The following is a 15,630-nucleotide window of genomic DNA, read 5'->3' on the forward strand; positions in this document are numbered from 1 at the left end:
TTTGAAGAGTAAACATTTTATTTTGAATTTAATGCAATTTGAAGTTACTGTGTTTTAGTGTGGCTATACATATGCATCCAAAAACAGTTTCCCATCACATTGTAGAAGGATACATAAATCATTACCAAAAAGCACGTACTGCAATTACTAACAATGTATTGCTATTATAAAATAAAAGACTTCAGCATAATCCAGACTTGTAATAAGTTGTCTAATATTATACACAAGCTACTTTCAATTATTTGAGTATGAAAGGAAGCAATTCATGAATTTCACCCTTTTTCTCACAAAATTTTACAACTGTCAACATACTATGTATGTCAAAACAAAAACCTATAGTCGAAAAAATTGAGTTAATTTTGCCTGACCAGCAATCAATTTATTCTTACTTGAAGTTTTGGTCTGTTTTCTTTTACCCCCAATTTTGCTGTCCAATTCCTTCTGAGAGTTGTTTGAAGTCTTAAGTCTTTTAGCATTTTTTTGCAAAGATGGTTCACTTTCCTTGTCACAGATTACTTTGTCATTATTCACATCCATCTGTTCATTCTTGGAGTTCTTGTTCCTTGGCTGACAACTCAGCTTTCCCATTTCTGTACAACTTCTAGTCTGGTGAAGACTTTCAGAAATAGTTCCAAGCACTGGTACATCAAGACATGAATTTGTACCTTCTGTCATGTACGAATATAAAAAACATGTGAAGAAATAAAAAGTTACCTGGGAATATACATCCCTTTTATACCAAGACTGTCACGTTATTTTTTTAATCAAAACTAATGTTCCATCAATTAAACAAAGCTATGCTGGCCATTGCAATTACATTTGCTATATTGTCACAAAATGGCATTGCTCTAAAACATATAATAGCAACTAACTTAAGGAAGTGGATTTATAACTTTAAGATATTGGAAAAGAGTCTTAAAGGGTGTAGAAATTTTATATATGATATAATTTGTAGTGGATTAAAACATTTCTCACCCCTTTTAATGGCAAAAGTACAAATTTCACTTAGCTGACTTTTGTAAAATAAGAACAAATGTTAAGTAACATATGTACACATATAGTTTTTTTACCTCAACATAACATCAACACGTAATTTTCAAACATTCATATTTTCAAAGCATTAGCATCACAATTTTAATTCAGAGATTTAACTGATTATAGCATGCACAGAACAATGAGACTTTTTTTTTCTTGAAAACATAGTTATACTTGAGTTCTAATAAAGGCTTTTTGGATAACATTTCAAATATTAGCTATCACATTTTCTTATTCAATCCTACCACAGCTTACCTGTCCCATATCCAGCTTTCAAGTGTTGCTTTGGTGCAGGATGTTTGCAGGTTGGAATTTCAAGAGAATGCTGATGACCCATTTCACTCAAATCATTTTTATATGTACATGCAAACTGGGATTTAATTGAAGATTGCTTCATCTGCAAATAGCAATCTGCTATTAGCTTTAAGTATTTACAAAAGTAAAAAACAACACCTGCAAGATTAGTAAAACAAGCTTCCCCATTCTTTTCACATAAAATACTACAAAAAAGAGTATGCTCACATTAAAAAAAAAAATTAAGTGTTCATTTACAAAGTTAAAGGCTTTCAAGCATACTCATATTATGCTATTAAAAGTCCTAGAATAATTTAAAAAAATCTTTTTTTCAGCTTTTTCAGAAAGTTACACATTAACTGTTACAGCTTCAACTTAAGGCTCTCTGCCTTAAGTTAGCCCCTTCTTTTGACAGGCTGCAGACGCTACTGCTTTGAGTGTCATAGCTACTCCAGTCAATTTTTACACTCGTATAGGTCATCATCTTTGAGATGTCAGTTCACAAATGCCAAATACAGGATGAGTCTCTCCACTTAACCAATCTGTACATAGAGGAAAGCAACACAGAAAAGGAATGATAGATAATACAAACTAAGCTTCACTCTACTTATACCCAGAAGTGAAATATAAAGTATTATTTCAGATTCCCATTTACTCACAAAATAAAGCCATTTCAACACTGAATGACAATGTCTAACTCCACATTTGCCAGAACATACCCATAATAGTTTAAGTTACCAGAAATCTACAGTATTGAAGAACCCTTCTGTACTTGATTCTGCACGCTCATTTCCACCTCCTAGTCTCAGAAGCAGGGAACCTAGTCTCATAGCACAGATAAATCAAAATATTTGGTTCAAATACAAAAAAATTAAATAAATTTTTTTAGTATATCCATATATAATGGAATTAGTGGCTGCAGGTTGAATTTTCTCAGTTTACACTTAAGTCACAGCTTCATATCAGCTTAGAATTTCAGGTCAAGCGTGGTAATTTCTATACAACTGATCATAAATGCTACAGATTCTGAAAGACAAAATCTGCCCTCACTTCAATTTGAAAGTGTACTAGATTATACAAATTATGTTAAAACATATAGCACAGAGTAGATAATTACAATAAATCTGGATTTTTAGCTAATAATTCTATTACAACAGCACAGGTGAATTCAAATAAATTTGAGCTGAACAGGTGCTACTTTCAAACATCAAGAAAAAGAACAAGCAAGAAACACTGCTACAGAAGAAATGTTGCTATATAACTATATAGTAGGAGTAATTTGTTGAATAAGAGGTTTATAGCCACTTTTCTGATTAAAAAGATTGCATTATGCAAGTCTACTTTTCTTCTTAGGATAAGCATGATTAAAACTTACAGTTCGGATTTGACCCTTAGAGATATAATTTTCTTCCAACTCAAATTCTCGGATTTAGACAGAAGGAAAGAAAATAGTGATCCCAGAAGCCTCCTTTCACAGAGGACTTCATCCCCAAAATTCAGTCACAGTTTATGCCACTTTCATCAGATACTGATCAAACTTTCTAACCGGTGTAGGAATGTATATTCAGTAATAAAAAGAACTGTATTACATTGGGTGAGGTAGCAATAGGCAAATTTTAACAGCCTGAAGGCAGCATAAAGAGGCACAAGTCTAACATTGAATTAGGAAATAGAGTTTCACTGGAATGTTTTTAAGAAGAAAGATCAACCTAAAACTTGATTGAAGCACACATAATGAAGGCAGTCAACAGCTTGAAAAAGCTCTTAGAATAAAATAAAAAGCTTCAGAAAAAGCTCTTAGAGTTCTTTTATATTAAATTCCCTGAAATCCACTGCTTTAAGAGCACCACCCCAATGACCCACAGCTCTGGGAGAGGAAAAATGTTGGGAGACCAGTTTGCTAATTGAGTAGTTGCACACAAATGGCATGCAATGAACTCAAGACTTAGTATCCCCTCTCCTCTTCACAAGCAAGTGGCATGTTGCTGTTATCCCTATACCAAGAAAGAAATACTGCTGCATTTAAGAAAAAAAGGGTTCACTGTTATCACTGTTCAGCTGGAAGAAACTATAATAGAAGACAGTGTTTCAGCCCAAGTAGGTCAATCAGGAGTCCTAATGACTAGATAAAGCAGGACATTCTCCCACCTTGATACCTGTATCTAAAGAAATTTTTCAGTTCTTTGAGATGCCCATATAAAACATTCATTTTTATATGGAATATTAATGGTGTATGCTCTATTTATTTCTGAAAGTTAGATTATAATCTATTCCAGATCTCCTTCCAGCATCTGCATACAGACAGTACTGCCAATATTTAGTCACTAAGAATGTTGAGATTTGGGGTTTATACACTGGAATGGCATAATAGAATTTGAAAACCTGCATCAGTAACAACAAACACATGTTTTTATTTTCTAGCCAGACAACTGGAGTATTATTTGGATGAGAAAAAGAGATAAAAAGAAAATTTATTTTCTCCACCCTTACTCTTGTCCTTTTAAAAAAAAATATTCAAGGTAAGTTGAAAGAGAAAGCTGAAGAAGGCAAGAGGGTGCAAGGGAAAGATTAACAAAACAATAAATGGTGTCATTGCCAAACCAAGGCATCATGTTATTCAAACATAAAAAATATCCTGAATAGCCCAGGTTTTAATTGTACCAAAAGTATAATTTTATTTTTTTTAGCATGACATTGTACCAGCCTTTTGCTATCCCAAAATAACCTGCTACTGTTTTGAGAACATAAATCTCAAATCACTTCATTATTGCCTTTTGAAAGTATTCAAAACTCACAGGTATGGATCCTAAATAAAGTAATTTAGGGGCCTTGTAGAAGCAAAAGTGGTGTTTTCTATATAAATGTGGTTTATCAACCGACACCAAGTCTTTCTTCAGATACTGTGCTAAACATAACCTTTTTTCTTCTCTTCTATCCTCTAATAAACTACTAGTGACTCTGTTCTCCATAATTATAGTCTGCTTAGGAAATAAATATTTCTTGCTACAACAGATGAGACTACTACCTGGGAAAGATTGTCTTCTCTATTGCTATGAATTTTCTGTTCACAATTATAGCGGGCATAAAGAAAGCTCTTGATAACTTCCTGTTGGCAGTTTTCCAACTCATAGTTTATTTGTCCTGGAATTACAAACAGGCAAAACAATTCTCTCAAGTAACAGCACTTAGAGAACTAAGCAATGAAAAATAAGAGCAGAGCATGAAGCTAGATATTAAGTCATTTTATAGAGACATGAAAAAGTCACATGAGAAAGGCAGACAGAGATTTTTTGCTTTGTGGAGCTTTTTTGTTGGAAGGATTTCTATACACAGTAAAATTACAATGAACTTCAAGCATGCCAAGATTTGTTAGAGTTCTTAAGCCACAAATTCTTTTTAAAACTAAAACTGCAGTTATGTTCCCAATTGGAGGGAAATAGTGCCTCATATAGGAAAGGTTGTCTCCGGTTACATGAAGAAAAAAAACATGCCAAACTACTGAAAGTCCTTGCAGCTGTTTCAGGGTAAGTGTGTTAACAATGCAGCAGGATTTCTAAAGCAATGTATCAAAAGGCCAAAACAATCTTAAATTTACAAAAAAAGATCTGTTACTCTCTTATATACTGCATTCTCACAGCCTAATAACTTTTGTCTTTCCCTTCTTAACTCCTGAAGTTCTCAGTTTCACCCAATCCCCTTAGTTCAGGAACAGTATTTCACCTACAACTTGAAAGTTTCATTCACATTTTGCAGTACAGAAGAAAGATGAAAATCTTAATAAGCAATATTTTTGTTGTCCTAAATTGCTCTTCAACCAAAACAAAGCAGCTTATTGTAACAGTCTGTCCATTCCCCTCTCACACCACTAAGCAGGACTTTAATAACCCCATTGAAATCAACCAAATAAGTAGTCAGACAACGGGGTACCTGCCCATTTCATATAAATAGAAGTATGATTCAAAGAAGCAAACATAAGGTTGGATGAATCCTTTTCAGATAAAATAATTCTCCCCTGTACAATTAAGTTTTCTACATATTTCTGTAAAGCAGAAAAGAGTGGTAAGGACAGCTGACAAGACATAACTCAATAGATGTTCTACAGACCTTTCTGTACTAAAGATTCCTTCTACGAAGTACCATTCACCAGAAGACATGTCACTTAAACAACAGATAACAAACCTGAAACTACACTGTCTCTCAAAGATAGACATTGAAAGGAGTTTCTTATTATTTTTCTTACCTACTTCTGCTAGAGGAAATGAAACAATGCAACACGCTTGTTCCCCAGACTTCTTTCTCCTCAAGGAGTAAGAGCACCAGCTTTTCTTCCTAACAAATGCCATTATAGTTAGGTGATCTTTCTGCATTTCTTCCAGTATTTAATGAGGATTGAAAGACAAAAATATTTCTTTGTCACTAACTGTTGCCAGGCATTTGTTTTGGCACAATGGAAATATCCACAGACTATTTTTTTTTTGAACAGCAATTCCAGTTCATAACTATCTGGTTTTTTTTATCCACTGGCCATATTTTCAAATACTAAAACACATACACATGATGGTGTGCCCTAGGTCTAAATATTATCAATCCACATTCCTCTACATAATTCTACGGAAGTTGAGAGATCGGTTCCTCTTGAAGAAAGAGAGGGCATAACGATTTTCTCTCTCACTTTTTCTTTAAATTTATTTTTAGTTTAGGTGTTTCTCTTTTTACTTTCTAGATTGTCCAAAATTTCTTTATTCAACACATACATATTGATGGGACTCAGCATACAAGCAAACTAATCACCACTAGTGTGTTTTTCTTCTCTCAAATATCATGGAAAAGGAAACTTTTGTGGGACAAGTTCTAATGAGAGATCTCAATTTGTATTACAGACTAACCATCGAACACCTATCAGTGTCAGCATGGTAAAAAGGTCCTTAGGGCAATCTTTTGTAACTAAAGCTACCATCACACATACAGCAAAAAAAACTCCTCTGAAGAATCACAGATATTGAAAAGAAACATCATACTGCTATTCTCTTATTCAAAAAACAAATGTCTGGTATCTCTTCTGAATTGATTGCTAACATGAGTGCATTCTGCATAATGAACTGTGAATTTTACAAGCAACCTGTACCCATTTCAAAATGGTTGCATGGAATAATAATGAAGACTGATACTCAGTGTATGAAGGTGGTACATATTACTACAGGACTTGAGATCTATGGTCATAGAAAAGGAATTCTTTGTGCTATGTGCTGTACAGTAAGGACATAGCAAAATTTATTTCTACCAAGAGACAATACAATCCAAGACAAGAAATATATGGATTCACAGAGAAAGGAACTGAAATTAGTCATTGTAATGGGCATCCATCTCAACACAAAACACTGCTAAGGTTTGGGGAGAGGTTGATTTAAAGGTACTGAAAAAGGTTTTAAAGGAGTATAATGAGTTCTGCAGATCACCACAGGAAATCCCTTCAGCCATAAGAAACAGTATAAAAGACAGCTAAAAGGGCTCATCTGAAAATTAACAAATGAACAATGAATACTGGTATCACAGGCTGAATGTAAGCAAGAACAGATACCTCAAAGCAGCAAATCAGAAATAATCAATGGATTTGGAGAGGTTAAAAAAAAGTAGGTTTATATGTACCACAACATAAAGGAACAGACTAAGATACAAACAGTAGAATGGCATCTAGTGTCTAATCACTTTGATTACAACTTTTTATACGGCAATCTCAGTGAAGAAAAGTAGGCCAAAGCCACAACTATCAAGTCCAAGAAAAATACACAGCAGCATCCTAGAAAGTAAAATGAGTACTTAATAAATTACAGTTGAGTAGACATATAGATAAAGAAAAACATATCCCAGAGGTGTTATGGAGTAGAAATACAACATGTACGATACCATCTTCAGTGTTAAATATACCAGGAAAGACAGACATATCACCTCAAGATCAAGAGCTGGGTATCCACAAGATGGTATAGAACTAACAAAAGATGTCAGTTTTGACATAAGGTCAGTTGTAGGTGTGTGAACTGTTGATAGCTGAAGTTCCATTTGTATTCAGATGTATTCAGCCACAAAGAAGGTACAGAGAAAGAAATGAAGAGAAAGACAGGGACCTAAAAATGTCTTCATATAAAAAGAAAGAAAAGGAAGGAGTAGAAACATGCAAAAGAAACTGTAGAAATTGTTAGAAAGGTAGAGAGAAATAACCAGAAAAAGACAAAATGGAAGATCAACATTTCAAGAAAGAAAATAGGATTTTATGTGAGAGGATGGAGATCAAATATGAATGGTTGAGAACTGTGCAAGTTTTAGTTACAAAAGTGACTAGTTTTTTGGTAACAGCCATTTTAGTTGGCTGGAAGGAAAAGCAAGACTAAGGTGAGCAGAGGAATACCAGAAGAATAATTCCATACTTCACAGGAATACAGTGTATTTAGATGCCAATGTTTGGCCAATACACAGAAAAGAGAATTGCAAAGATAATGTGAAACACTCAGACATCTCACCTTGAGTAAGAGGACCCCACGCTGAGGGTATAACCGAGGAATATTTACACTCTGACCTGCATGATTTTATTTTCACTTTTTTAAATGGAAAAACATCTTGAGATATTTGGTCTCAGCTCCATGCTGTACATGGTCTCACTGGTACAACAGGATACAATAGAAGAAAGCCATAAAGAAGACTGATTGTGATTACTAGAGGCAGTTAAGCAGCCTCAGTGTTGCTCTAAGATGTGACTTGTATAGCCCCAAGCAGCTATTCAGTTCAACATGTTGATCATGTTACCAGTCACACTGCTAAAGCAGGGAAGAGAGTTCACCATCATTAATTTAATCTAGAAAAGATAATACTAAGTAACCTTTACAGTCTTCTAAGATGCCAAATTAAGTTTAGGAGTGTGAACCACAGACTTTAGACCTGTCACTTGTTCTCTTTGAATTTTGGTTTCCATAAGACAAAAGGTAATTTATATTTTGATATAATCTTCCTCAATTATATTAGGCATCTAGTAAGCATCAAACTCAGTTCTAGAAGTTGACTGAAAGATCTCAAAAATTATTGGCTAAAACCAGATGTAGCAAAATAGAACAAAACAGGCACTTCTATTTCATCAATCACAGTGAAGCGAGACTAGAACAAGTATTAAATTAACGATGATCATAGGAGTCACAGAACCCTTATCAGAGTCAGGCATCACAAAAGCAGCACAGCAGACTGTCATAAAGAACTTTTGCAAGCAATTCCTGCTCCTGAAGTAGAACTCATTCAACCATTCAGAGGTCTCTGAAAGAACTACTATTTGCACAGAAATTAGAGTAGTTAATCTATTTTTAAATTAATAAAATTGTTTCCAAAAAAGTTAAAATATTTTCATAATATGAATCAGTCTCTAAACTCATATTTTTGATTGTTTCTGTTAAAAACATCACATGCTTCCAGCAAATGCCTCAAACGTGACAGGTAATTACTTTAGATAATTATTTTTGCACTTTGATACTGAACACAGCTGTTCATAGATCTGGTTACAAAACTTCCATTTAGATAAGAAAATTATCTATTTCAACATTTTATGCAAACACCACAACACATTTTTGCTATTTATTGAGTAAAGCTGCAATTTAAATGTGTTGTTTATATAAAATTAATATAAAGAAGATTCTTTATTAGCTTCAATCTTTAATAATTTGCCTATGACTTTCAAACTAAATTTCATCGTAATTAGTACATGTGTACAAAATGCCCATCATTCCCTCAATCCCAAAAAAAAAGACTCAGAATTAAGTTGGAGCATATTTAAAATGCATGCTAGAAATACCGATAGTGCTTTTGATTTTAATGTCTTTCTGCCTCTTAGATATGTACTATTGTGTTCAAGTCTACCTCATGTCCAGTGACAGGAAGATACTTTTCATTGTTCTGGAACTAATTCCGATGGCTTAAAACACCCCTTATATACTAATTAGGTTTGAGTTTTTACACGCTGTCAGTTTGTAAAAAATATTATGTTGCTACTTTTATTTAGCTCTCTGTTGAAATACTGCGGGAGACAAGCTCTGCCTCCCTTCATAATCACAACATGCAAGTTTGGCAATTCTGAAGAAAAATGACTATGTAAAATGCAGTACACTGGAAGACTGCAATTTTTGCAAACATTGAAGTTGTTCCTTTTAATAGTGTCTCTCACAATACCAACATATTCTTGTAACGTTCCATTTCATCTACAAAATAGCAAACATTAACATCTTTATTTTATTGTTCACAAAGCAATGTTATGGAAACGTCCTCAGATTGGTACAAACAAAAAGCATCAAAAGAGAAAAAAAGCAATGAAAAAGTCATTATTACACTTCCACAATGCCTGTGTTATCAGAACTGAAATCAGGTGCTTATGTTCAGTTTTACCTCTGTTTTCCAATAGCTTGTTTTATTGCTATGGTCCTGAAACACACAGATGGGTAAATGAAGTGATAAAGATTAATCCAGTATAGCTCCATTAAGAAATCTTCATTAGGAAGTGCTTTTAAGTTTAAAGCCTTTCTCTTCTGGAGTCTTAGATATTTCCATTCATATTACAATACTGTTCGAGTTGGGCCAATTACCACAAGCTAATCACAATGACATTTCTTTAGCAATGAGATACATTTCAGCCAGGTATTTGAATATTTTAACACTGTTATTTTTATTTTACCACTATTATTTTAGTGCCTTTATATTTGCGTAGCAATTTCTACACAGTACCTTAAATACTTTTTCCTTCGTAGATTTCTGAATACGTTGTCTAAGAGGTTTTGGAGAAGATCCATTGGATTGTGCCGGAGATCTACATTAAAAAGAGATAAAAAGTATTTAGAACATGTAAGCAATTAGTTAAGAAAAATTGTTACCATACCAAGTACCTCAGGAAGAGGAAGGCAAGTACCTTCCTTAGTAACCACATGTACTGTGACAACTGAAGAGAGCATAATGAAACCAAACCTACAGCTCCAATTTCTGGTACCATTCTGGTATGTTTAAAATATTGTGGCTCTGTAGCCACAGTATTATTATTATATGTCATGCTGGTGATGAGTTTCCAAGCCACCATTCTATTTACACCCCCTTCAAAAGCATCTGGTTGATATTCAATATAATTTGCCTCATATTTATAGATTTTTCAACAGAAATATACAAAATGTTTCCACCCTCTTCAGTGCAGTAAGTAAATAGTTATATCAATGAAAATATTTGATGCATATATAATGCAAAAAATTATTGATGCATATAAAGGGGGAGTTTTGGTCTTGAAATAAGAACTAATCTGTGCATTTGTAAATAATTAGTTCCCTGTGTAAGCCCATGGCAGACCAGTGTGCGTACAAGGACAGGTTTTTCCACAATAATTAATTATTTATTTTATTTATTTAGCTAATTTTATTCAATTTTTTCATAAATAAAACTTCTTTATTTGTTTATTTCTACTTGTCTGTTGCAAAGAACTTTTGCATGGCCTTGCAATGGTTCTGCTAATAATTACCAATAGATGCAGCTTCATCATGATAATGTCCATGCTATTGTTCTGGTTCATGAATCCTCTCTGTAACCCATGAAAAAAATTCTCAGCATCTTGTTTTTTCTCATAACTGATGTCTCCTCCAGACAAGCGACTGATTAAATCATCACTGCTTCTGCAGTGCATGGATAGGTTAGCTTCCTGTCAGTGCCCACAGAAATGGGTTTTCAAGAGATTCTTTGTTTAGAACACCACATCAACATGGGTATTCTTTAAACAGAAGGAAATTTTTAAAAAAACAAGAAAATAAATGAGCATGAAGTAATTACTGGTTTTAACATTAGTAGGACAGAAAGATGTTGGGAAGGATACAAAAATCAGCAGCAAACACAAAGGTGCCTCAAATGCTGAATACCTGTTGAACTTGCAAAAACCAGAAAGAGAGAACCTTTATTGCAAAAAGTTATGAAAATATTTAATCCATGGTCATGTAAAACTTAACTCTAAAACATAAATAATATCATTAATTACATCAGAATCTCCTTACTTTGATTTCAATATAATCACTACATTTTTATATTTGCTTAAAAAAAATTTAAAATGCTATGGTCAAAATAGCACACTTCTGCCTTACATATAGCTTCAAAATACAAAAAAAATAGCAAGAGAATTTTATTTGAACTTCCATAATGATAACTAAGGAGAATACTTTCCAGTAGATTGGAATGAGGTGCTTGCAGAAGGAAAATATGTGAAGGATATACTAAAGGGCAGATTAAGTAAGAAAAACTTCAGCTTGGTTTAGAACGTTCTAAAACAAAGGGATGTATTGCAGGGTTTATATTTTCAGTTTCCAAATAAGCATGCATTTCACAAATTATGATGAAAATATTTTTAAAGTCTGTAAAATATTAAACAACAGAGTAGCTGCTTCTCAGTAGCAGCTTTTTTCAAGATTCCAGTGCAGAGAGATAAATCTATCCAATCTATCTAGAAGTTTTTTGAGAGTAAAACAAAGAAAAAACTTCCTGCAATGCTGATGTTTTGAGAAAAAAGATGCTCTCATATAATCTTAGTCTTCACCTGAAAAGTAAGTGTTCTCTCCAACTAGAATCCAGACAAAACTACCCACAATATATTAAATATATTCTGAGATTCTTGAGTAATGAAATCTCTAGAAACAAAAAAAAGCATTTTGAAAAATCTCAAAATAACTACTATGTGATCGAAAAACATAAACCAAAAACTATCATATGAAGTGACCAACCATCTGATGCACAAGCTCAGACTATCAAGAATCTGAAAACTGTGGTGATGTCTATTACCAAAGATACTTCCACAGATGGGGTAAAGTGTTCCAGATTTACTACTAGTAACAAATTGACAAAAAAAGCTGCAAACACTCTTGATCAAATACTTGAGACATAGGCATTAACAAAAAAGTGTACTGTAGAGGTGCCTGCACATTGGCACAAATCAGAGTGACACCTTAGATGTTATCCAGTGGAATATTGAAGTGTTCAGCGTTCATAAAGCAGTTGGAACCTTACAGCTGCTAGATGAAGAACACAGATTTGATAAAAATTGACAAGAGGTGTTGTTTGCAAGTTTCATTTTTTATTCCTAAAATAATTATTTAGGATCATAATTTCAATTCTTAGAGTAAATTAATCCTAAATCCAATTTGTATATGGAAACACATAGATAAATATTTAAAAAGTTATATATTGGAACATAAAATCTAAACCAAATTGACCAATAGGAATTACTAAGGAAAACACCAGAATTGTCTAGATTATTATATAAATTCCCAGATAGCAGTACCTACTTGCACCTACACCAAGAAGATTTGAAGTCAAACAAATGTCTTATCCTTTTGGGGAATATTCAAGAAAATTAGTTCAGCTGAAAAATTAAGTGAGGTGAGTGAAACCAAAGAACTCAGTGGGCAATCTTCTTCAGGAATAAATGATTTAAAGTCTATTTTAATTTGGAGAGTTGCTTTAAAAAAAAAAAAAAAAGTCAAGTTTCTAGGTCTGAATAGCAGTGTTTGTTTCAGAAGAATTCATGTGGGCCTTGATTCTATTCACATAGAGCATTAACCTGAATCTGAAGCAATGGAAAAATAAAAAACTGAAATCAGGGTTATTTCAAGCTTGTTACATAATGAAATAAGAACATATAGCTACAGCTATCCACAAGTATTTGAGAAGTGAAAGAAATATTCCACAGTGTGTTGTTACAAACTTTTATATTAAAGTGATTATAGGTTTATTTAGAATTCTTAATAGCAAAAATTTCTTTTAAAGTTTTACTAGAATGTGCTTGCTCCTTCCGTCTCATAAAAGAGGTTGAACAATAAATCTAGTGGAACTCTTCAATTCTTCAACTTTTAAGATCTTCCATCTTCCAATTTAGGCATCTTGAAATTAAATATTAATCTGTCACTGGACAGCCCATATTTGAACCTAGATGTTCAAACTAAAGAGATGAGTATTTGGAATGTGCTGCAAAGGATTATCTTCATGGGGTTTGTGCAGCCCAGAAATGTACTCAAAGTCCATGCTGCAATAGTATCCTGAAGTTACAGAATATACAAATTAGGAGGCAGAATACTTTTGAAAACTCAAGACTGTTCTAAAAATGCTTTTCCTTTACATCTAATCTCACAGCAGACTGCACTTTGGTCATTTGCCTCGTGTAAGTAACATCAACGCTTTGTTAGACACTCAGTATTAGATCTTTAAAAAAAACCCAAACAAACTAGCACAACACAAATCCAAAAGACCTTTTAATACTCACCTGAAGAGTGTCAAAACAGAGGTGATTCCAAACAAATTTAAGCTTTCATTGTCGTATAACAGATCTGCTTTGTTCTGGGTAGGAGGATGGACAGATTCTTCATCCAGAAGAACTAGTAAGACCTTTACAGTATCTCTGCCACAATATGCAGTGCCATGATTTATGGAATGCAATTTTGGCTGAAAGTAAATAAGAAGGAACATAAAACAGGAAAGGTCAAGAAGTCAGACCAATATCTCACCTCCAAAAGCAACCCACATCAGCACAAGGTGTGAGAACTCCCTCCTTCCCTTTTGCAGTAAACATGGCAAACCTCTCTACATGGGAAAGTTTTTCTTATCCCAAGGAATTAGTAGAGTTTAGATCACTACCAGGTACAAGTACACACTGATGAGCAAGTTACACAGAAAAATATACAAATCCATGATGAAACTGCAGTGCAACTTAACACACAATTTTCTGGTACACAAAAACATTCTGGTGAAGCCCAACCCCTCTGACCAACAGAATCTGCTAAAGCAGTTGGTTAAAAGTGAGATTTCCATCAAGATTTGACAACAGCGGTACTTTGGCACTATTTCCTGTTGTTTGAAACGGGGTGAATTCCTCATGATTTTCTAAAAGAATAAAGAATTCCTTAAAGAAAATAATAATCCACATCTGGAAGTGCTCAATGCAACAGTCAGCAGTACAGATGGAGAAATCCATAGCCACTATGGGACTAAGAATTGCAAGTTTGCTATATTTTTCTTTAAAGGTACTAGGAATTCCACAGAGAAATTGAGGGCTCAGTACATAGTAGTAGTTTTTAAAAAACTATAGGCTTTCTTATTTACTAATACACAGCAACACTGCATACTCTGACTATATTCTGAAGGACAAGACAAGTAGTGAACTGCATTTATCTAATCAGTTAACTGCTTTTAAACACAGTCTTGAAAAGATAAAATTCTATTTCTCTCTGTATTTGATTACATCAATTAGTGTATGTAGCTTTCAAGAAACCATAGCAACACATGTCAGTCAGCTACTATAAGTTATAATCAATAGCTAGAAATAGCAATTACAGAAATGGTTGTTACTTGGCTTTACAGAATTGGCCTATTTCAGTACTGTTTAATTTCCTCAAAATTTATTCTGAACCGCTTCAGTCATTACATCACCACAACATAGACTTTTATTGAATGCCACATGTGTCATGGTAAACTTGTCTTAATGACAAAAGTACAAATTTGGAATAATTTTGACTGATAATACACAAAGGAAAAAATAATCTTTAGAAAATAACATGACCTCCTACCTACCAAAAAATAAACTTCAGAAATCTCAAGTACTACAATGACGGTGCCTCATTGAACTAACCATAGGCAAAAATCCTATTGTCCAAGGTACAATAAGAACTCTGGGTAAGACAATAATCCCTTTAATAAAAAAGCCTTGTTAATAAGTAAGCTTAAAATCATGAATCAAATTATTTTTTAAATAAAATAGTTGCTCGGTCTTTCAAGGGTAATGACCATTGGCTACTTCAGATTATTCTAGCTAGTTCCAGAAACACCAGCCAGATTCCATTTACAGTAGTAATTTTCTTAGGAAGAAATTAATCATAATTCCTATTAGCCACTCGTGCAGGGTTCAACATGAAGTACTGTTTCCTGCTGCATAAAGTAATAACTTTTCCTGGAGCTCTAGATTCTTATAAAACAGGTATTTGCAGGAAAACTGAGCAATGATGGAAGAAAACTGCCACTGCCAGGAGAAAAGCAAACATTTTTCTAACAAAGTAACTCTTTTCAGGTACATTTTATGAGGAAGTAGCCTTCCCAGGAGCTAGTAGAGGCATAATTTTCACCTCTGTAGTTAAGATCATATTTTAAATTTGCACTCAAAGAAATAATTCAATCTCTTACATATAAAAAAACATAACATCCTATCAAAACCAGAACTTACTCTGAATATAATAATTTTTCCAGAAAAAATAGAGCATCGGGGTTTGG

The 15,630-nt window shown here is 33.6% G+C and overlaps 1 protein-coding gene across 2 annotated transcripts in view; it reads right to left on the reverse strand.

The window, feature by feature from the left end:
- Positions 1–301: 301 nt before the first annotated feature.
- PARPBP (PARP1 binding protein) overlaps positions 302–15,630 on the reverse strand; it is a 39,016-nt gene continuing 23,687 nt past the window's right edge. The window contains exons 7-10 of one of the 2 annotated variants that reach the window (XM_051784693.1): positions 13,634–13,812; positions 10,081–10,162; positions 1,291–1,432; positions 302–668 (exon numbers count right to left, since the gene is read on the reverse strand). In XM_051784693.1, coding sequence (XP_051640653.1) covers positions 334–668; positions 1,291–1,432; positions 10,081–10,162; positions 13,634–13,812 — 738 coding nt within the window. In that variant the 3' untranslated portion in view covers positions 302–333. Of the gene's footprint in view, positions 669–1,290; positions 1,457–10,080; positions 10,163–13,633; positions 13,813–15,630 lie in introns of both variants that reach the window. The other variant, XM_051784692.1, reaches the window with a different exon arrangement.

This window comes from Manacus candei, unplaced genomic scaffold, assembly GCF_025592945.1.
Source record: "Manacus candei isolate 608988 ecotype Guabito, Panama unplaced genomic scaffold, ASM2559294v1 h1tg000018l, whole genome shotgun sequence".
Taxonomy (NCBI): Eukaryota; Metazoa; Chordata; class Aves; order Passeriformes; family Pipridae; genus Manacus; species Manacus candei.